The sequence below is a fragment of the Anabrus simplex genome, chromosome 4, assembly GCF_040414725.1.
Source record: "Anabrus simplex isolate iqAnaSimp1 chromosome 4, ASM4041472v1, whole genome shotgun sequence".
NCBI classification, from domain to species: Eukaryota; Metazoa; Arthropoda; class Insecta; order Orthoptera; family Tettigoniidae; genus Anabrus; species Anabrus simplex.
The window spans coordinates 196,668,425-196,691,529 of record NC_090268.1 but is presented as its reverse complement, the minus strand read 5'-3'; the positions used below and the strand labels follow the sequence as shown (position 1 = coordinate 196,691,529).

Here is a 23,105-nt window from a genome sequence, read left to right as displayed (position 1 = left end):
AGTCTTCGATGAAATGTCGGGACCATCGTATGCTCCTAGACCACAGCCTTCAAGCCCAGAAAATGCAGACATTGTTCATAACTGTGAATCAGTTCTAAATTGCATTGATTTCTTTGATCAGTCTGTTTCTGCTCATCTGTGAAAAAACACTTTTGATGTTGGAATCTGGCCCTGGAATGCTTAGAATAAAGCCTAGAATCTTATCATAAGCACAGCTTGTTTCTTTTTTAAATCACTGAATATATTGACCTAACTTTGTCTTATACTTCCTACTTTTACCCCTCAACGAAACACTTTTTCTCTGGAAAACTCTTCATACAACCTGTCCTCATTTACAAAATCAAGACCAAATTATTTTAATTGATTTGCAAATGTCTGAAATAACGCTCAGTGTGTACTGACAAGTGTAAATGGTTGATAGTTGATAATAATGGCAGCAGAACCATGTGTAATATCAGATCTTAATGCTATGGCCATATTTATTCTGTATTAAGGTCTGAAATATTGTAGAGGGTCTCAATGGCAGACTATATCAGGATGTATTTTGTGAGATTAAAGTATAATTTAAATTTTGCAATCTTGATTTTTAATGAAATACAGGAGAAATAAATGATCAGTATAAAAGCCAGGAGATCTAAAAATATGACCTGTAGTACAGAAGTTTCCAGAAAAAATAAATTAAAGGATTGTTGGTCACATAATCTCCTTATTAATACTAACTTGCCATTTTATAATGAATGGAAATGGGGGATAAAACCAAATGTAGAAAGCTAGCTAGGAATGAGAATGGGATCATATACTAGGACTAATCTGTGTGGAAGGTCATCTTCACAAGATGGACTCCATACCTATCAATCGAAGTTCTTCATCCATTTCTTTTCAGTCTCTGATGGCATCCTTTCTGGCTCCCAGCTTTACAATTGAGTCATTGGGAGCAGGTGGAAGGACGGGGGAGGCATTATTGACTGATGCCTCAGTCATCGTGTAGAATTAGAATTAAAAAAGAAACTCAGGTAAACACAGGAAAAGTGAAGAGACAAAAATAAGGTGGTTATTCATTGCATATGATCCTATCCTCCTTCCTGTATTTGTATAAAATTGTGTTTCTCTATGTACCTGGTAACCAATGTAGGGCAGTGAGATGTTGTCATTGATCTTAATGGTTCTCTTGTAGTCCATAAGCAGGTCCATGATATTGGCCATGGTGGAAGGCACCCAACGTCGCCGCTGGTTGTAGAACTCGTTGAAACCTTCAGGACAGTGGGTGTAGGCGTCACTTGCAGCTGAGTATTCGACTCGATAACCTCTCTGAAGTAACAACGTACACAGCCATCTGTCCTCCCCTGCATGACACAACATAATATTAAATTACTGATGTGATTTCAGCTTTGCCTTATTGGGAAAATATGTGGATTCACTTCAATTTCCAGGCTTCACTTTCAGAAAATAAACATTGTACCTTATTATTAATTCATTCACTGCATATTATTACTATGTCATCAATGACAACTCATTGTAAGCCTCTCTTTATTCAGCTACTGTATCTGTAATGACTGTAATCGATATGTATACTGTGCAGATTCAGAGGTGACATTCACAGCTATAATACAAGCCGCTGTACCTCAATGCAGATTAAAATCAACAGCATCAAGCCATCGTATTATTGATTAAAAATTTCTCAACAAATTACCACCACGGCTGAAAGAATGCCCAATTAACAAGGTCAAGTTAAAACTTAAGAAATGATTAATCATGCATCCTTTTTATTCTATTCAGGAATATATTGAATTTGAAAATATTGTTGTTTAATATTAATTTAAGTGAAAGTAGTTTTAGTTCTTATCAATAACAACGATGGATAATTTGAATTCATTGAAGTGTCATACAGAATGTCTGAATATGTTACACTGTGTTTTGTGAAGAGAGAATAATAAAATTTGGGCATATTTTAGCTTAGATGAGATGTAACATTAACACAGTCTATTTCTTATGTTTTGTAGGCTACATGAATGTATGGTTCATATGTTAGTTATGTTATTAAGCATGTTTATTTTAAGTTCTGACTAGATCTGTTGTACATATGCTATTATATTAAATGGCCAGTAAAAAAGTATTATTATTATTATTATTATTATTATTATTATTATTATTATTATTATTATTATTATTATTATTATTATTATTATTATTGAGCCGGCTCTGTGGTGTAGGGGTAGCGTGCCTGCCTCTTACCCAGAGGCCCCGGGTTCGATTCCCGGCCAGGTCAGGGATTTTTACCTGGATCTGAGGGCTGGTTTGAGGTCCACTCAGCCTGCGTGATTAGAATTGAGGAGCTGTCTGACGGTGAGATAGCGGCCCCGGTCTAGAAAGCCAAGAATAACGGCTGAGAGGATTCGTCGTGCTGACCACACGACACTTCGCAATCTGCAGGCCTTCGGGCTGAGCAGCGGTCTCTTGGTAGGCCAAGGTTCTTCAAGGACTGTAGTGCCATGGGGTTTGGTTTTGGTTATTATTATTATTATTATTATTATTATTATTATTATTATTATTATTATTATTATTATTATTATTATTATTATTATTATTATTCACATGACATGAAACTGCTCACTGAAAATAAGATATAATATTTTAAATTTTATATTTCTCAATTCACATTTTCTCTACTATTGTACAATTTCATGTTCTTATAATTCCATTATGTATTTTAAAAATATTCCCATTTTTTTACTTGCTAACCTCTGTATTCTACTTGTGTTTTTAAATATAAAGGGAAACTTATATTAAAAGAAATAACAGATATTTACTTTGAATTTTGTGTACTCAAACCATTATTCTAACAAACTTGGAGGAGTAATGTTTGTTGCAGATTTTATCTTATTCTATGAGAATATCCACCAGAAAACCTGGTCTGAGGGAAAGCTAGTCAGGTAGTTTGAAGTAGTTGAGAGCTGATTGGTAGAAATAATGTTATATATATATACTGTATTTAATATTCCTTCACTTGCAATAGATTTTAAGAGATATGTGGTGTCAAAATTTTGTTTCACAGAATCATTTTAGTATACTTTTTTGACACTCTGTGAAGCACAAATGAGCTTGCCTGGGGGCTGAGAAGATATGGATATACAAGAACTGAGATTGATAATGAAGAAGCCCAGTATGTGGAGATGGCTGTGTATGATGGTGGGGAAATTTGGTATCTTTGTTCTGTTTGGTTTTCATATTCATATTTTTAAATGTAATCTGAAAACATGTCAAATTGATACTGTCAACTGGGAAACTGTATTCAGTGATAAATCAAAATGGCATCAAATTGTATATGATGGAGTTAAACATTTTGAACAAGATAGAAGAAGATTAGGATCTGAGAGATGGAATCGCAGAAAAACCGAGCAAGGATGAAGAATGGTGATCTTTTATGAACCTCTGCTGCTACAGTTAGTGTAATTAGAGTCTGTGGGTCTAGAACTGAGAAAACACAACTGATATTTCAAAAGACATATTTATATTTGTTTGACGAATAAATGCCTATGATGATGAAACAGTATATTCGGTCATACTCATAGTTATATTCAATGTATTCATATCCAGAGTCTCCTATTGTATTCCTGTTTCTATTTTTTGATATACAACTTGATTTATCATTTGCCTATTTTTTTTCCTTTCCATCACTGTTGCACTCTGAAACTTCCTTGTACCATCTCCCTCATTCTGTGAGATGACGAACAGTCAGCGGACCTTGACAGCCATTTTATGAGAGATAGTGGCCTGTTTTATCATGTTTAAAAGTGAATTGTCTATTGTTTTTAATTACTTTATTATTAACTGCGTTTATATTCTGTTAGTTCTGTTTTAGTCCATCTTGATGAATTTCTTAAATGTGTTTTTTTACTTTTAATTTGAATTAAATATATGGTTTCATTTCAAAGACACTGCCTTATTCCATTTTAATCTAATTTTAAATCATTTTATAAGGAAATAAGGCATTGCAAATTAGATCCACTGATTATTTTAAATTCTTAATCATTTTCTTCATCATCTTTTAAATCCTAGTTAATGGGTAAATTTTAATTATCACTACATTTTGGTTCATCTCCTACCATTAGGGGCCAATAACTTAGATGTTAGGCCCCTTTAAACAACAAGCATCATCATCATCATCATCATTAATACCTTACCTTGATCGTATTGTACATAGTGCCGAGCCTCATCCGATCTGGTGGTGTATTTAGCCATCACGTTATCGTCCATGAGAGCTTTTCCTCTGAAGAGAGAGAAGCATCCTGGACTACACAGCACACAGCCAATCATATGTTCTGTTGCCTTCTGGAGCCAATGACCAATAGCATACTCAAACATTTGATACCACACCATTGGACCTGTAAAGAAGTGTTCAGTCAGATGTAGCATACTTTAATGGAACATTAACACTATTAGTGCGACGTTGCTTAGAGTTATTGGACATTATAAATTTTCCAGCTAACTCATTCCTGGTTGCCAGCATTTCGCCCCAGTGTGCTAATTTGGGCTCATCAGTTGGTAAATAGCACACCCAATAAAGACGCATGGATAGTACATACCGTGGAGGCATCTGCGTAGGCTGCTTGGAGCCACCGGCAGTGCCAGTGCACTATGAGAGACTAATTCGGGAAAAATATTTCAGGCTCCCTATGGGAATCTACATCTATATCAGTTGCTTAGAGTGGTACAAACAACACTACCATTAGTCTGTGGAGCAGTGGAATGATGAGTCATGTATATGCTGTGGCACTCAGGTGGTCATGTGTGAACCTGGTGGATGCCTGGTGAATGGTATTTACCTGAGGGTGATGTGGCGACAGTAAAATTTGATATAGGTGGTGTGATGATATGGGGCTGATTTGCCTGGTTTGGACTTGAATCATTATTTCTGGTCAATGTCACAATGAATCCAGTTGTTTACGAGAACATTTTAGAAAATAGCTTGCTTTCCACACTATGGTAGCATTTTGGAATTGGACCTTTTTCTATCAGCATGATAATACTGTCCACAAACACAAGGACCATTGCCTCATGGTTCAAAGAAAATCAGGTGGATGTGTTGGACTGGCATGTTCAAAGTCCTGACCTAAACCCCATTGAACATCTTTGGGATGACCTAGTGTGCCGGTTTCATGCTATATCAATTCTCCCAGTAACCAGCAACAGCTATTCACCATGCTTCAAGAAGAACGGAAACATCTATATCATAGCTATCAGAATGCTTCTGTTAATATTATAACTTTAGCTGATGATCATAATATTCCGTATTGACATAAACTATCCAATTAACAGAGAGGTGTAATTGCAAAAGGAGGTCCTACACACTATTAGTTACATGGCTGGCTTCTTTGTAACAAACAGCAAACCTGTCAAGAGACTTTTGGCCACATAATGTATCTTAGTAGCGAAGCTGAGTATGTGTAGTCGTAATATTAAAAGAAATGTTTGTTCTGACAGCTAGCGCAGGGCGTTTCCATTTACTGCCTGCCTGGCTGGACAGAAGGGAGTCGGTCTCTACTGATCTGCATTTAGGGCTGTCGCCCAGGTGGCAGATTCCCTGTCTGTTGTTTTCCTAGCCTTTTCTTGAATTATTTCAAAGAAATTGGAAATTTATTTAACATCTTCCTTGGTAAGTTATTCCAATCCCTAACTTCCCTTCCTATAAATGGATATTTGCCCGTTTTCCCTCTTGAATTCCAACTTTATCTTCATACTAGCAGAAGTACCTGTTCTTCGTACGGGTTATCAGAAACTGGCTTTAGTTACTCATACTATCGGTGTGAGCAACTTCATTAGATATTTATATCACTGGTGTATTTACTTAAGTACGTAGAAATTATTTGTCATGTTTGGAATTATAGTGTATTTACTTCTTCTCTTCTTCTTGGGGGGTCTCTAAATATTAGTTCTTAATTAGCGTCGACCTCTAAGATCTTTTGCTACCATGTTTTTCCTTCATTCCCACCAAGATATACCTGCCCCCTTCACAAAGCTGCAGGTTTAGTGTAAGTATAATTCCGCTAGATAGTATCACAAATATAAATATTATTGAATGTATTTGTTTGATCCGACATTTCGTAACTATTACAAATGATCAAGGAAATACGCGATGCATAAAAGAAACTACTATAATTATAGAGAATTATAATTCTCAGGGCTTGTCACTCATGTTGCACATCATATAATGAAGTATAAACGTTGAGAAATATTTTCAAGTCATGTCATCTTGACAGTTGTGTACAGTATATAGGTTGTTTTCATGGTTATAATGATCGTAAAAGTGGACCAAAATATGAGCACTAATAACATCAGTGATCCTACTACTCCATGATTTGATAGAAAATACTTTAAACTATAGGTAACAGACTCCACAAAATGCTGAAACCTAAGCCAGCACATAAAAACGGAGGCCCGTCGGCAACCGCTGGTCGCTGTACTACGGAGATCTCTGGGGCTGTTATTTTTATACTTCACTACCTTTTCATCCCCGCCCAAAGGAGTGCTATGAGCGTCTTACACAACACTTTATTTTTTACAGATAGTAAGTCATATGTGTATCAATTTTGGTTGGTAGCAATGCCCAAACGTACATGCATAATCTAGCTGCTGTAGAATCCTGGAGCAGACGTTGCCATGGTTACAGCTTTTCGTTTCTTTATCTGATTCCTAGATCAGGGGTAGTGTGGTTCCAATATCTCCATAATGGTTGGTTTTAGGGCCTTAAAACATGGTTTTTGGGCCCAAAGGGTTTACCGAGTTTTGTTCTTTGCGTCAAGGGGCTTAAAAGGAGCTTTGTCTCGTCCTTGTACGACAAATTCGATTTCACCTATATTAGCCTATTATTTTAATATTTTTATATCCCCCCCCCCCCTCGGATTGTTTCAAAAATAAAATACAGCCCATGTTACTCACTGGCAATGTAGCTTTCTATAGGTGAAGTAATTTTTAAAATTGGTTCAGTAGTTTTTGGGTCTATCTGTTACAAAGAAATATACAAATTTTTCCTCTTTGTAATATTAGTATACATTACATCCCTACACATACGGTTGCCGTCAGGAAGGGCATCCAGCCGTAAAACAGGGTTAAATCCACATGTGCGACACAGTTCGCACCCGCAACCCCACAGGTGTGGGTAAAGCGATAGAAGAAGAAGATACTCTTTTTAAAAATTCACCCGCTTTTTATTCTTTTCATCCCCTTAAGTGGATTTTCCAAAAAGAGTGTGTTCATTTTTAAAGGAGATTCCAAATACCAATTTTAAAGTCTGTAACATCTTCATTTTTTGAGATATATGTATCCTCATATAAATAATTCAACTCCTTCCTCACTTCTTTTCACCCCCCCCCCCCTCCGCCTTAAGTGGATTTTCTGAAAACGAATATTTGTGTTCTTTTATTTTTGAAGGGGATTCCAAATATCAATTTTCATGTCTGTAACATGTTAGGTTTTTGTGATTTATTGTAGATAATTTCGCTGCTGTAAAATTCTGGAGTTGGCGTTGCCATGGTTACGGCAGTTCGTTACTTTATCCGATTCCTAGAGCAGGGGTAGTGTGGTGCTAATATCTCCATAATGGTTGGTTTTAGGGCCTTAAAACAGGGTTTTCGGGCCCATAGGGCTTACCAAGTTTTGTTCTTTGCGTCAAGAGGATTAAATTGAGCTTTGTCTCATCCTTGTATGACAAATTCGATTTCGCCTATATTAGCCTATTATTTTAATATTTTTATATCTCCCCCCGTCGCACCCCCCCCCCCCACCTTGATTTGTTTTGAAAATAAAATACAGCCCATGTTACTCACTGGCAATGTAGCTTTCAATAGGTGAAGTAATTTTTAAAGTAAGTTCAGCAGTTTTTGAGCTTGTTCGTTACAAACAAACATACAAATTTTTCCTCTTTATAATATTATTAGCATAGATTATAGGGGTATGGTTGCCATGGATACGGCAGACCCACTGCGGCTGCCATGAAGACCTGCCTGCTGTCCCCCTGGAATTGTTTGGAGTTGCCAAACCTTTAACTTCTCAGGTAGATCTTGTCATATTCAGTGCAAGTGAGAACGAGAGGGAGAAAGGAATGTAGATTGTGGCAACACTGCATAACAGCGCACTGATGTCATAAAAACTTTGTAGAAGTTTCAGTGAAGAAAACTATTAGTCCCAATATTCATTTAAAAATAGGTTAAAGAAGTCTGACAGGCGTTAGTAAATAATTGGAAAATTAGAGTCCCTGTATCCCCTATTCAAAAATTCTGAATTATTAATATACACAATGAATGAGCATCCTACATAGCTTGTTCTGAGGTCTGAAGCAGTCGTCCAAGACCCGCCAGTGTATATGAAGCAGTAATGTACATTGTTGTAGAGGGTAATTAAATAGTATCCTTTACCTGAGCCTACTGGATGAATACGACCACAAGCAGCTCCCAGGTTTGGATTCTTCTTCATAAGATGGACAAGAAGATGTACAGCATGAGGCTGGAAGTCAATATCTCCATCCAGTGTGAGTAGGTAGGTATTTTGAGCAATGACAGCCTTACGATCCACAGGGATGGGCAGCTCCATGAGCCGGTGGCCGAGGAGGTAGTACATGTACATCACCTGCAGAAATAGTTATTGAATACAATTCATAGTATAATGGCGTGTTGCCTCCGAAGAGGTCTGGTGCAGGTCTTTTGAGTTGATGCCGTATAGGCGACCTGCATGTCTGTGAGGATGGGGCCCTACCTATGATGAATTGTAGTGAAGAAGAATGCACACACATCCAGCCCCCAAACCACTGGAATTAACCAATGAAGGTTCAAATACCCAACCCAGCTGGGAATTGAACCCAGGACCCCTTGGCCAAAGGCCAACATGCTAACTATTTAGCCATGAAGCTGGACATGGTATAGTATAATATCAGGGTAAATAAGAACATGATAGACGTGAGAATGTAGCTTTTGGATTTTTGCCATATCAAAGAAAACTAGGAGATATTCTTTATGTTTTGCAAAGAGTTTGCTCCACATCTTCAGAAGATAAAACACGTCTGTCCACTAGGAAGACTTCTCTAATAATGATGGTTTGAATTTGAGAATATTTTACTGTTAATCTAATGTAAATGGTACTTTTGTTGGTCACTGTGCTTTAGCCTTCCGAATGGGAAGTGATAACGCCATCTTAGTTCTGGTTAAGATGTTTCCTGTTCAATTTGTCTGAGCGTTGCAAAGTAGGTAGCAAGGTAAATAAAAGACGATGAGGGGCAGAATATGGTGGAAAAAATAAAATAAAGTGCAATGAAAGACTGACAAGGAACAAGGAGAGAAGAATAAAACAGAGATGAGGATGAAAGGAACATGATGTACTACAATGTTTAAGACATGAGAGTGAAAGAAGTAACAATTAATACAGTAACAGGTGCACATAGGTTATCTTCATCTCTGTTATATTCTTCTCTCCATGTCAGTCTTTCGTTGTATTTCATTTTTTTTTTTAAATTGTACCATATTCCTCCACTATCATCTTTTATTCTCTGATGACCTTTCTGTCTATTTCACAATGCTCAGACATACTGAATAGGAAACATCTTAATTGGAGCTATGGTGGCACCGTCACTTCCCACTTGGAAGGCTAGTGCATAGTGAGCCTTCTGATGCTGAACGAGAGTATCCCTTGCAACAGGCAAACCATCACTGTTGGAGAACTCTTCCTCATGGACAGATGTGTTTTCTCTTCTGGAATGTAAAGAAAGACTGACAAGGAACAAGGAGAGAAGAATAAAACAGAGATGAGGATGAAGGGAAAATGATGTACCACAATGTTTAAGACATGAGAGTGAAAGAAGTAACAATTAATATAGTAACAGGTGCACACAGGTTATCTTCATCTCTGTTATATTCTTCTCTCCATGTCAGTCTTCATTCCTGGTGACATTGTTAATCTGTTTCACCTTGTCCTCACTACCACATATTTCACTTTTCATGGTACAATATACGAACAAATGGATGGTGTTACCATGGGATCGCCATTGGCACCAGTCATCGCTAATTTCTATATGCAAGATTTTGAAGAGCGTTATCTTCAATCTTGCATGTTCAAGCCGTCCATCTGGTTGAGATATGTCGATGACACATTTGTTATCTGGCCCCATGATGAACACGAATTATCCATATTTTTGGATCATTTGAACAGCATACATCCAAACATTAAATTTACCATGGAGACTGAACATGGGGGATGTTTGCCGTTCGTGGATGTTTTGGTTTCTAAGAAATCAGATGGAACTTTAGGTCATTCGGTTTACCGTAAACCTACCCATACTAATAGATACCTTCATGGGTCCTCTCATCACCATCCTTGCCAAAAGCGTGCTATGCTTAACACTCTTATCAGCCGAGCAAGGGAAGTTTGTGAGGAGGATAAATTAAACGGTGAACTTGAGTTCCTAACCGGAACATTTCTGAGCAATGGCTATTCAGGGAAACAGATTGACGAAGTGCTACATCCTAAGCCAAAAGACAGATTGTCACGTGATTCTCGTCCTTTGAGTCTGGCCTTCTTGCCATACGCGCAATCTGTCACGGATAGGATTGGCAATATTCTCAGAAAGCAAAATATCAAGACCATTTTTAAGCCTAATATCACCATAGGCAATTGTTTGCGATCTGTCAAAGATCCTATTGGTTTAAACTGCGCTGGAATATATATGATTCCTTGCTCCTGTGGATCGGTTTATGTCGGCCAAACATGTAGGAAAGTAGCAACAAGGGGTAAAGAACATCGCAGGCACTTACATCTTTGCCAGCCAGAGAAGTCTGCTGTGGCAGAACATGCCATACATAATGACCATCAAATAATTTTTGATGCAACTTCTGTCATTTGTAAAGAGAAACATTTTATTCCCAGAATCATTCGTGAGGCGATAGAAATTGCTAAACGCCCGAATAATTTTAACAAAGGTGACGGCTATATACTGAGTAGATCATGGCTACCCTCCATAGTTAACTCGTCAACATCTTTCTCCGCGACTCTGGAGGCCCTGGAATGAACTATATTTCTAACAGGGTCTCTCTATCTTGGTCTGGTTACTATGGAGAGACCGTAGCCATTTTGCTTTGTTGTTGCTCTGAAGACGATCCTGGTCGCAGGATTGAAACGCATCAGCTGGTATTTATTTATTATTACACGACCTAATATCCCCAAATAATTATCATAATGTTATTTAGTGGTCGTGAAAGTCTACGTATTAAAGAATATGTCCTTGTTTTCTTTGACACAGCAAAAACCCTAAAGATACATCATCATTTTTATCAAGATGGGCTGTGAAGCATGAATCTAAAGAACATAATAGGTACAATTCATCACAGAAGTAACCTTTTCATGAACATCTAATGACGAGAGTGGAAGTCTTCCCTTTGGGACTGAAGAAAAGAAGCAGCAGTGGTGTGTCATCTGCAGATCAGCCACAGTATTAACACTCACTCACTCTTGTTAAGGAGAGAAAACCCCCTCCACACTAATGTAAGAGTACTACATCAATATGTATATGCTGAAGATCAATTCTCTATGATTATTGTGCCTATTATGTTAGTTTATATAGTGATAAACATTTTAATCTTTCTCCTTGGTTTTAATATTTACTCCTTCACCTCTTACATCCTGGAATATGTGGAGTTCAATAAGACACTTTTAAAAAGTAACCAGGTTACTTTTACTTAGAGAAAAGGGTAACAGTTACAGTACGCGAAACTTTGAGTGATACTTGGTTTTACGGTGCTGAAGAGTAAGGAGTAAGGAGGGAGCTACCCTGGTTCTGGTAATACTGCCAACTGAATGGAAATGAAATATGAACTGAATCGATAGTATGATTGATCGATATGAATTTTCTAAATCTTTATTATCTTAAGCCAACAATTGTGTCACACACACACACATTATATAACATTTCTTGATGCAAATTTTGTTCCTAGCATATTTTGGCTTTGCTGTGTAAACAACAACAGTACTAGTATGTAAAGTGTACGCCAGATGTCTCACGGAGATTCATAGTTTGTGTGTCAAAGGTTGCCAATACGAATCTCGAAAATAACCAAGGTCATTAAAATTATTTTATTAACAACCACCTAATAAAAGGATTTTATAATTTTAATATATCGTCCTCAATACGGTTCTATTATGAGATTAATTACATGTAATAACCAAGGTCTACTGATTCAGCACTAGGGAGCCGAAGTATCACTAAAAGTTTCACGTACTAGACATTTACTTTGTCATCACTGAAAAGTAATTGAATTTCTTTGCAAGAATTATCTTATAGATAAGAAGAAATGAAATGAGCATGTGTTCATAGCTGATGTAGGGCCAATTGCACTACAAGTACTTTTGTCCAGTCATAAAGATAGGGATCTTTTTTTAACCTCTCTGTATAGTCTATCCATTAACTTCAAGAAATTATACAGGAAACTTGACTGAAGATTACATGGTAAGAAACTGCATCAATATGTAGTTATTTAACCATTTAATTTGAAAGCTATTTATGCCTTACCTACTTACTTTAATGCCCCAATGATGACAAATATATATAACTAATTATATTTTTAAAAAATAACTTGTCTATTTACTTTGCTATTGTGTTACATGACCAACCTGACTCCAGCGCTTTCTGTGCCTGATCTTTTCCTTGTTCTTCAGATGGGCTATCATTTTTGTCTTTCCTGGAAGTGTCCAGACAAGTCTTCCTCCATACGGTGTAGGATATTTCTTAGGAGGTCGCACTCGGATCCTAGTCTCGTGAACAAGAGAAGCTGCTTCGTCGATGGTGCTGACCAGCAGCTTGACGAAACGATTCACCACACTCTCATCATCATTGTCATCACTGATTTCAAATGCATCATCGAAGAAGATGTGAGCTGAAATATGAAAAAAAAACATTCCTTATTTTACAGCATTGACTAGAAATTTAAGAGATTCTGTATTAGAAACTATTCTCCTAAGCCATTTATTATATTCTTAAAATATAATCAGAATTTAAATATAGAGTAAGTACACTTATATACAGTAGATCAAAGAGATCATTGGTTATAGCAACAATATTCAAATCGTTGTTGCCTACATTATTATACAAGGCTGGGAGATGCTGCACAGTGACTGGGTAACATTGAAGTTCAGCGCTCTGCCACCAGGATTGCTTTGTAACACCCTACATATGAGTGCATCATGTGAATTTATTCTAGAGATGAGAGTATGTACCTACTCTTTTCATGGATATTTACAACTTTCAGGTTTCTCATTCATATCTACAACTCGCCGGAAGATCATAAATTAGCAGTCACTCATTAAAACTTCAGTATTTTTCTGTTGAGAGGCTTTATGTGAAGTTGCAAAACACTTTCATTGCTGCTTGTGCGATTAAAGGCTAGGTTATCCAGGAGTGGTTTCATGAATTATTGCAGAAGAATAATTGGAAGTTCAGAGCTGTTGCGTTTGTCACACTTAATTGTTGGAAAGAACTTGTCTTTGAATGAAATTGTATAGTTTGTGAGCAAGTTCCTCTGAGGCATATATTGGAGAGCACAGGACATGAATTGCATAACTTGCTCTAGTAATGCCACAAATTATGTTTTAGGGTACCTCAGCCCTCCCTCTTCAAAACGCACGAGGCTGAGAACTGGGCTTTCACTCGCAGGAAGGGAAATACCGATATGTTGTAAACAATGTTCGCAGCTAATATTTTCTTCTGCTTTGCCCACCAGATAGCCTGCTACCATTGCTACCGTTATGTCGGATGTTGTAGCTAGAGATCCTAAGACAAAATCAACTTGCTAAAAATACTCATGTTTAGATGAAAACACATTGCAAAGAAAACAAATGTACCAAGCTCGATAGCTGCAGTCACTTAAGTGCGGCCAGTATCCAGTATTCGGGAGATAGTGGGTTCGAATCCCACTGTACGCAGCCCTTAAGATAGTTTTCCGTGCTTTCCCATTTTCACACCAGGCAAATACTGGGGGCTGTACCTTAATTAAGGCCATGGCCGCTTCCTTCCCAGTCCTAGCCCATTCCTGTCCCATTGTCGCCATAAGACCCATCTGTGTCGGTGCGACGTAAAGCCAATAGCAAAAAAAAAAAAACAAATGTTTAAGTTAATAATTTACTCGAAACAGACTTTCAACGTATTAGGTCGTGTTATGTACATGTAGTACGTGTTGAAGAGATGTTAAGTACAGAACAAAAATAGCCAGTCGGACACCAGTGGGATCCGAATCCACAACCTCCCGATTTTGCGCCAGTTGTGGATTCGGATCCCACTGGTGTCCGGCTGGCCATTTTTGTTCTGTACTTAACATCTCTTCAACACGTACTACATGTACGTAACACGACCTAATACGTTGAAAGTCTGTTTCGATTACAATGCGGTCGTGAAAATTCAATATTCATTAATAATTTACCTTCAACGGGTTTTTCGATATTAGCATCATGGGCGTGTTTGAGGCTCTTGTTGTTTCGGAGGTTTCCTAGCTGTGGCTGTCACTTTCTTTGTGCTGGGGAAAGTCTGTGAATACTGACGGAATGGAATTAAACAGAAGAAGCCTTCTGGTTGTGCTGTCACTATAATTGTCTTCTCTAAAATGCTTACTACAAACCATCGACCTTTCTGAAGAAGTCCACACAGTACCTGGTTTACTACTTTGTCGAGAAACAACCAAAATTCATTTACTGTCAACCTTTCTGAAGAATTCCACACATTGCCTGGTTTATCACCTTCTCGAGAAACAACTGAAGTCCATTTATTTCTTAATTCTGGATTAACAGGAAACGTATGAAATGAAATGGATTTACACTTTCCCTCATGAGGTGTACTAAATGGAACACAGCAATAAACCTCTTTACTAAAATACTCATTAAAACAGCCATTATTTTTAATGTCACTATTGAGTTAAACAGGCGCTACCACTGAACCTAGTGGGGGTACAACGTGATCCTAGTAGTGACCGGTGGAACTTCATGTAGTGCAGAACTGCTTGCATTTCCTAGCCTTGTGTATAGGGTAGGCAATGGTTCAGATATTGCTGCAGATCCAACTGAGCCATCCACAAGTTGACAGAGCTGATTTCTCATATGTTAATCATTATGTAAAAATTGGAAGTAAGGAGGACGGGAATTACTGTTCAACAGTAAAGTGGGGCCATTGGTCGACAGCATGGGTGCGTGAAGTGCAAGTGTGCAGCAAGTAAGAAGAGTCACCGGCAACACTCTGGACTGCAGGCAACTCTGATGCAGCACTGGAAGTGGCAGTACTAATTGCTTGTAATAGAAGTAGAGATGAGTTTTTGGATCAGTGAGATTGATTGGCTAGGAAGAGATGGACAAGATTAAAGAAATACTAAGACAGGATTATCAGATTGAGCAAACAAGAGAGCTCATCTGCAAACAGGAAACTGAAATGGAGATAAAACAGTGCATGAAGGAAGATCTGAGAATTATAACTGTGAAGTTTGTGTAGAATACTGGAGAAATGTTGCAGGTCAAAATGAAGGGATTAAAGGAAGAGTTAGAGAATGCAAGTAATGTGGCAAGGAAAAAAAAAAGGCGTATGGCTTTTAGTGCCGGGAGTGTCCGAGGACAAGTTTGGCTCGCCAGATGCAGGTCTTTTTATTTGACCCCGTGGGCAACCTGCGTGTCGTGATGAGGATGAAATTATGACAAAGTCAACACATACACCCAGCCCCGTGCCAGGGAAATTAACCAATTATGATTAAAATTCCCGACCCTGCTGGGAATTGAACCCGGGACCCCTGTGATCAAAGGCCAGCACGCTTAACCATTTAGCCATGGAGTAGGACATGTGGGAAGAGAATATGGTGAACTAGGAAGCTAAGAGTAAAAATATTTTCCTAAACGGTGTGACACAGAAGAAAATGAAGATTTAAATGACTTGGTGAAAAACTTGTTGGATGTGGAGGAAATAAACTGCAGTGAAGTGGACATTGATGACAGGTGCAGGCTGGGGAGAGACCCATTGAAGTTACAATAGCATTGGTTCTGAATGAAGGTATAATGAGTACAAGGAATTTATAAGTAGAAAAATTGAACAGAGAGACCATCTTAGAACAGAGAATCCTGCATTTAGACTTGAATTACACAAAGATTCTCTCAGTTTCAGATAATCTGTGTTTAGAAGAAATGTTAGATACTAGCCCTATACCACACTGGCTAGTTGTTTAACTAGTTGCTGGACTCTGATTTCAGACTTGGAAAAAATTTGTACTCACTCTCAAACTCATAGTAATCAGGATCTACGACTCTCAGGTATTTCTGTGCGACTCTCCTTGCTGATTGATCTTCATCCAGTCGTAAGATGGACTTCAACATTTCCATCATCTCTTCCTTAGTCTCGTGCCACATGGTTGCGCAGGCATAAATTCGAGTGATGTGATCTGAGGATTTCACGTTGCTCTTGGGTGATGTGCTGCTGGTTGTTGAGTGGATGGAAATACTTTCATAGTAGTCATCATTACCAATATCAGCCAATTCCTATAAACAAAACAAAGTTTGTACTATATGTATTCCATATTTCTAGGCTGCCAGGGAAAATGAGTGCAAGTCAGAAAATGACTTGTACTCTTCCTCTCCTAGATAGATATTAACATGTTTACTTCTACTGTTAGGACCAAATTAAATACTGTTCATGTAGTTCAGTTCTGACTTTACTTAGACCAAAGATCGAAATCCCTTCCAAGACTCAAACCATGGAGTTATCTCTACTTTGAACATTTTCTGAGTTAAACCCATTTTCCCTATTAGACTCGATTTATTTTTTATCATGGTATTTTTACCTGTAACGTGGTTCATAAAATGAACAACAATCTTAAGAAACTTAACCTAGCTAAGATTAATCCTGCTGATCTTATAAATATGCCTTGTTAATGAATGAGAGAATTAAAAGGTGAACCCAGAGAGTTGACATTGTCACTGAAATATTTGAGTGCTCCTTTGACGAGAATAAAACCCCACAAATGGAAAAATAGGTCAGTTGATGAAGTTGACTCCACAAAACAGACCTGTGTAACATGTAGAAATTAACTTCCACTTGTTTCCTTATAACAACAAAATAAGTGCTGCCCTATTTTATGGACAGTTGATAATAATTGTGTACGAATACACACACACAAACTGATGTTCCAATGTTTTTCTGTAAGTACATTTTCAGGTTATTATTCATCCAAATAAAAGACCTCATGGGGTCGCATTCAGTACATATCCAACTTCGCAAAAATTTGTTCTCATAAGGGACGTGTGATGCTGTATGGTACCAGGCTATTGTTGACAGCCTGTAGGGCCAAATTACATGAAAATAGCTTTTCATCTCTTCCCATCAATGAAGATCTTCAGATTTTATCAAATAAACCAGTTAGGAGAAAAATAAAATCTCCATCCTTCCTGGGTTCAAGTTGGAATTTCTTTAAATGAGTCATTATTCAGCCATGGAGAGCTATATGTTGCCATGTCGTGCATAAGAGCTAATGGATTGTTAAAAAAGAGGTTACTCTAAGGGAAAAGAACTGAGTTTTACAAAGAAATACTGTAAGATTTCTCTCTTACTAAGACCTTGAAACCGTAAAACTAGTGATGGGCAATGCTCTCACTTGAGACTCTCGAGACTGACGTCGCAGATCTTGATCTTGAGACTGATTCTCTTGTGTTGCGAGCTGCACAATGTCCCAGTAACTACAAGCGTAAGCTCATATGGAAATGTGGATGCCGATAAATTTTGATCAAAACCTGGGAAAGTACTGCATGATCAACTGTGAGCCCGTTAATTCCATTAACAAAATTGAAACCAGAATGGCTATCTTAAATGGTTCACAAGTTATTTGAGGCAGACACCTTAGCTGAATAACCTTGCATAATTTGTGAATACATGAATACATGTACCTGTATACCCCGCAATTGTTGTCGACAGGGTGGCTTCTCTGTGACGATTCCCTATCAGCGATATTATGTCTGCCGGATCATCGCAGAAGTATTTCTGCTGATGTATGCTGATAGTACAGCGGTTTCTACTATGCGGCATCTCTTCAAAATAATCTCATGTCCATGACTTACATTGCGTTTCAGACATGGTCTTTAAGTTGCTGCGTACAATTAGACACAAAGTTACACATTGCACCATCATATACCAAAGTGCTTAATTATGACACGAATACTCTATAACATTGTAAGGAATTAGGTATTTCCTTTGTCACCATAAAGTTGGTAAACACAAGCACTGGTTAAATGGATACTGAATGTGGGATCTGATAAATTATGAGTGATAACGAAGTACACCTACAGTAGCCGTCAGTTTCTGTACTTAACGTACTCATTCGTGTACTTACCGCTGCATACAATGCCAAAATTCATAGGTACCACGTGTTTTCAAAATAGACCTTGGTAGAAATGAATGCCTTAGTCGCTTGTCGACACATATTGATGGAATGGAGAAGCCCCATGGTTGACTATTCGCATACTCTGCACAAATAACATTCAGCTCTGTCTATCTGTTGGCCTATGACACGTTGCTTGCTGCACAATGCAGTGATAATGCTCTTGAGATATCTCGGAATTTCTCTTGAGAAACAGTGTCTAAAAATCTATAAGTCTCAAGGTTCCTTCTTAGACTGCCCAACATTACTTAAAACACTGTTCTATTACTGGATCCTATTCTTCTTTCCTTAAAATAAAAGGATCATTACCTCAGTCTTACAGTCGGCCTCGTCATCTCTTCTGCGGTTCAGAGCCAGAGATTGATCAATGAGGAGTGAATCATACATAGGTGTTACAAAGAGCTTCTCGGTGGTGGCCAGACGTTCTGCTTTTGGTGTCCAGATGTGAAGGGTTATCCATGTCTGGGACAGAAGCCACAGCAACCACACCCACGCTTGCTATAACAGAGAGATACAAAGAGATTATTTCAGTTTGAGGATGTCAAATTTTGTAAATATCATTACCCATTCCTTTAGTTTATCTAGAAACTTTAGGCAATGTAGAGACTAGGATTCATTAGTAGAGAGGAGGTTCTGGTGTGCATGATATTTCCTTCCTGAAACTGTTCATTCAAATTTTAATTACAATTTACTTGCAGAAAATGTCACTGAGTTTTCTTTTCTTTTCTTTTCTTTAAGGCTTGTCTGTAGTGTGATTATTTGAGGATATTCAGTTTGGTTGGTTTTAAGTAAATGTAAATAAAACCATGGCAGCAGGTATAAGAAAAGAAATAGTTATGAACTTAATTGACTTAAATTTTGAAAATGTGGTTCCACTTTCACACCCATGCAAATGCTGGTGTTGTACCTTAATTAAGGCCACGGTCACTTCCTTCTCACTTCTAGTCCTTTACTATACCATCGTTGCCATAAGACTTATCTGTGTTGGTGCGACGTAAAGCCAATTGTAAAATTGTGGAAAATTTGGCATGTTATCTTTCTGGACTAGCAAGATTGTCAAATCAACAAAACTTATCAAAGAAATACAATGTAGAGTAACTATACCATAAACATGGAATATGGTGTTAAAAATAAAACAGAAAAGAAAGGACTGTTACAAACAAGCAGAACAACAGAAGAATTATATGAGACCTGTTGAACCAAATATTAGTTATTTTATGTTTTAAATTCAGGAACCATGCCCATAGGCCTTAAAATATTTCATCCAGTTTTTTAAAAAGTTCTAAATATCAACAGGTAATTTTATATAGTAAAACTAACTGCCTGTCTTTAGGTACTCTTTGTCATTATGGCAACCAGCAAATGTTTTTTGAAGATTTTCAAACAAACAAAATAAAATAGGAACTACTTGCTTATATTTTAATTCCTCATGTCCTTTACGGGCTGAAGCTATTTCTCAATTTGTGATTTACTGTAAACCACACCCGGCTTCCAGGTGCAGAGAAATCATGATGATGATGATGATTTACTACACAGTGCCGTAGAAGAAAATGATTGATTTACTTGTTATGAATCTTTATTTTACACACACCATGTATTGAACTTGGCTTCCCACTCATGTACATGTTCCTAATTACACTGGTGGTCCTTCTCACTCAAGAATTCCTCAACTAAATCTTTGCACTATAGCAAGTTACTCAAGGGTAGGTCTTATAAAAACAATTACAATATTATTATTGTGTACTCAAAAGAAGGCAGATTTGGTACTTATTCATTTGTGATTTAATCTTAAGTTGATGGTACATACCTGTCTAGAGATGAAATCAGTCAGGAAATACACTGGTGGAGACTCAAAGAACAAGTAGTCTGGTATAACATCATGGAAGAAGCATGGATCACCATTTCTTACTCCACAGGCAGCAATAAGGAGAGAGATTGACACCGGGATTGTTAAATTCACAGGGAATGCATAGCTGAAGCCTTGAATCAAGATCTTGCAGGCAAATTTTCCTGTTCCAAACAAAACAAGATTATTAGTAAGATAAGGAATACTGTAGTCATTTATGTTTAGGAGATACTGGTAAATGTGAGCTTGTTGTAAAGGATTTTTAAAACAACTCAGACTATTGTTTTTAATTACATTATGATATGAACTGGTCAAATTATTTTTTATTCTGAAAAAAGTGGGTACTTCCTTACAGATAAGGTGGCCATTGATGTCCGGGATAACAATGCTTAGATCCAAAGCTAAACTGGGATGCTTAGATTGATTTTATTTCAAGTAAAATCTAGAGTAGTGTATCTTTTGAGAGCAATGAGAGATGAGGTTCCCAGTAAATATCTTTTATATGGCTACTTTTCATTCTTCCACAGTATTCTCCACAATGAAATTCTTTAGTGGGGCAACTGCAGCTGTATTTATGAGTTTTATTTCTCCAGAAAAAGGCATTTCACATTGTAACAAAATCCCCTACGACTGCACACTGTAGGTCAATTTTTGTTATTTAATAAACAGTAATTGAAGGCATGCCCAAAAAAACAGGTTAATCCTCCCATCTGTTATTGAATAAGAGATGTATATATCATGGTGGTGGGCTATCCTTCAGTAAAATGAAGTGGCGTATGGCTTTTAGTGCTGGGAGAGGCCGAGGACAAATTCGGCTCACCAGCTCCAGATTTTCTGATTTGACTCCCGCAGGCGACCTGCGCTTCATGGTAAGGATTAAATGATGATGAAGACGACACATACACCCAGCCCCCAAGCCAGCGAAATTAACCAATGATGGTTAAAATTCCCGACCCTGCTGGGAATCGAAGCCGGGACCCCTGTGACCAAAGGCCAGCACGGAGCCGGACTATCCAGTGATTAGATACAAAACGCAAAATTTCTTGTGTTCCTGGATTTGCATTATCTGTAATGTCAAGAATGGGCTAAGTCTCTGCTGCAATACATCTGCCTTCCAGAAGCGCGTAGTGGAACTTGTGCATAAACATGGTAACCAATGCAGTAAATAATGTTCTAAATGAGAAAATATATCTGTGAATGAGACCATTGGAGAGAGAAGAACGAAAGCAGTGCTGTTTGCAGATGATTTACTAATATGGGTAAATACAGAGTGAAGTGCAGGTAACAGGTAAATGTATGGGAGGAAGTTGTGTCATCTTCTGGAATGAAGTTCTCAGCACAAAAGAGTGAAGTGCTGGTAACGACACGACACAAGAACTGAGTGTATAATGTCATGACATTAGGAGGGGAGCAGTTGAAAGGAGCTGAAAGCTTTAAATACCTGGGAATTGTAATTGAAGAAAATGGAGAAAACAGGATGGAAATCAATGAAAGAGGCAGATGTGCAAATGGATTCTTTAAGAGTGTGGGAGGATTGATATGGAACAGGGATGTACCACAGAGATGTAAAGGAATTATCTACAAGACTTATTTTGTGCCAATCTCAACATCTGGATCAGAAACGTGGATGATGAAGGAGAGGGATAAAAATAGAGTACAAGCAGTGGAAATGAATTTTCAAAGGTGTCGAGTAAGTTTAACAAGAATGGACAGAGTAAGAAATGAGAAAGTTCAGGAAATGGTAAATGAGGTACCTCTACAGGAAAAGATAGAAAAATCAAGGCTGCAGTAGTATGAACATGTTAGCAGAATGAGAGAAGGGAGGATGCCAAGAAAGATGTTAGAAATGGAGTTGAGCGGAAGGAGACCTAGAGGAAGACCGAGGGACAGATAGCTGAAAGGTGTAAAGAAGAGCATCGAGTCAAGAGGAGGGAACTGAATGACAGTGAGAGAAGAATAGTGGTGGATGGACAGAAAATGATGGAGAGATTCATGTTCCAAGCAGACCCAGCCTGTGGCTGGAAACTGCTCCAGATGATGATGATGGTCTGTGAATGACTCTTATAACAGTAGATAATACCAATATATTTAAGTTTTACAGAATGGAATATTTCACATGGATAATACGCTTATAATGTATTATGTATTTAACCATGGCAATATTGCAGTACTTGAGCAGCGGTTCTGTTGGCACTCGATACCGAGAATAAAAACAACAACATGAAAGTAACTAAAGACTAACCTTTTAAGCTCTCTTTTAAGTATAATTATAGTGAAATAAAGGCTTATAATTCTATGGAGCTTAGAAGGAAAGCATAATTGGCTGGTAGACACTAATTTAGTTGTGTGACAACATTCTCCACCAAATATCATGGTCCAAGACCCATAAATCCCGCAAAACTGAAATATTTAAAGGATCTGATGGATTAGGTTCCACCAATTTATCATGCATACTACCAAAGCATTAATATTTTGCAGAATCAGTGAACATTCCCGATGAGCCACATTTTGTTGATAACAGTGACAAATAACATCTTCAACCATAAATAATTTTCAGGGAAAAAATGCAGTTAGGAAATGCAATAATTTTACTATAACATGTTGAAAAAAGGTAAAATGACAAATTATAATGATTACTTTTGAGTTAGTAGTAAATATGAACATTATTTCTAATATTGGAGATAGCTTTATGAAGGATTGAAGAAGTTTATTTTAAATATCCTCCTTTTGTCATTGATATTGTCTTGTTTTGGGCTAAAGAAAGTATGTAATAAAATTTGTAAATTTCTACTGTGTGCTTGAGCCTTATGTTCACAAAAATGAATATATAT

At 37.6% G+C, this 23,105-nt stretch overlaps 1 protein-coding gene and 1 long non-coding RNA gene across 4 annotated transcripts in view; one reads left to right on the top strand and one right to left on the bottom strand.

Moving 5' to 3' along the window:
• Positions 1-1,302, top strand: part of LOC136871752 (uncharacterized) — a 76,184-nt gene extending 74,882 nt beyond the window's left edge. Inside the window, exon 5 of the long non-coding RNA XR_010859813.2 lies at positions 1,175-1,302. This is a non-coding gene — a long non-coding RNA (uncharacterized lncRNA). The remainder of the gene's footprint in view (positions 1-1,174) is intronic.
• The window catches only part of kkv (hyaluronan synthase-like protein kkv), a 391,180-nt gene that overhangs the window by 45,449 nt on the left and 322,626 nt on the right, over positions 1-23,105 (bottom strand). For all 3 annotated transcript variants that reach the window (XM_067145303.2, XM_068227201.1, XM_068227202.1), the window contains exons 8-14: positions 20,236-20,438; positions 18,738-18,926; positions 16,275-16,536; positions 12,649-12,911; positions 8,412-8,622; positions 4,182-4,382; positions 1,117-1,343 (exon numbers count right to left, since the gene is read on the bottom strand). In XM_067145303.2, the coding sequence (XP_067001404.2) occupies positions 1,117-1,343; positions 4,182-4,382; positions 8,412-8,622; positions 12,649-12,911; positions 16,275-16,536; positions 18,738-18,926; positions 20,236-20,438 (1,556 nt within the window). The remainder of the gene's footprint in view (positions 1-1,116; positions 1,344-4,181; positions 4,383-8,411; positions 8,623-12,648; positions 12,912-16,274; positions 16,537-18,737; positions 18,927-20,235; positions 20,439-23,105) is intronic.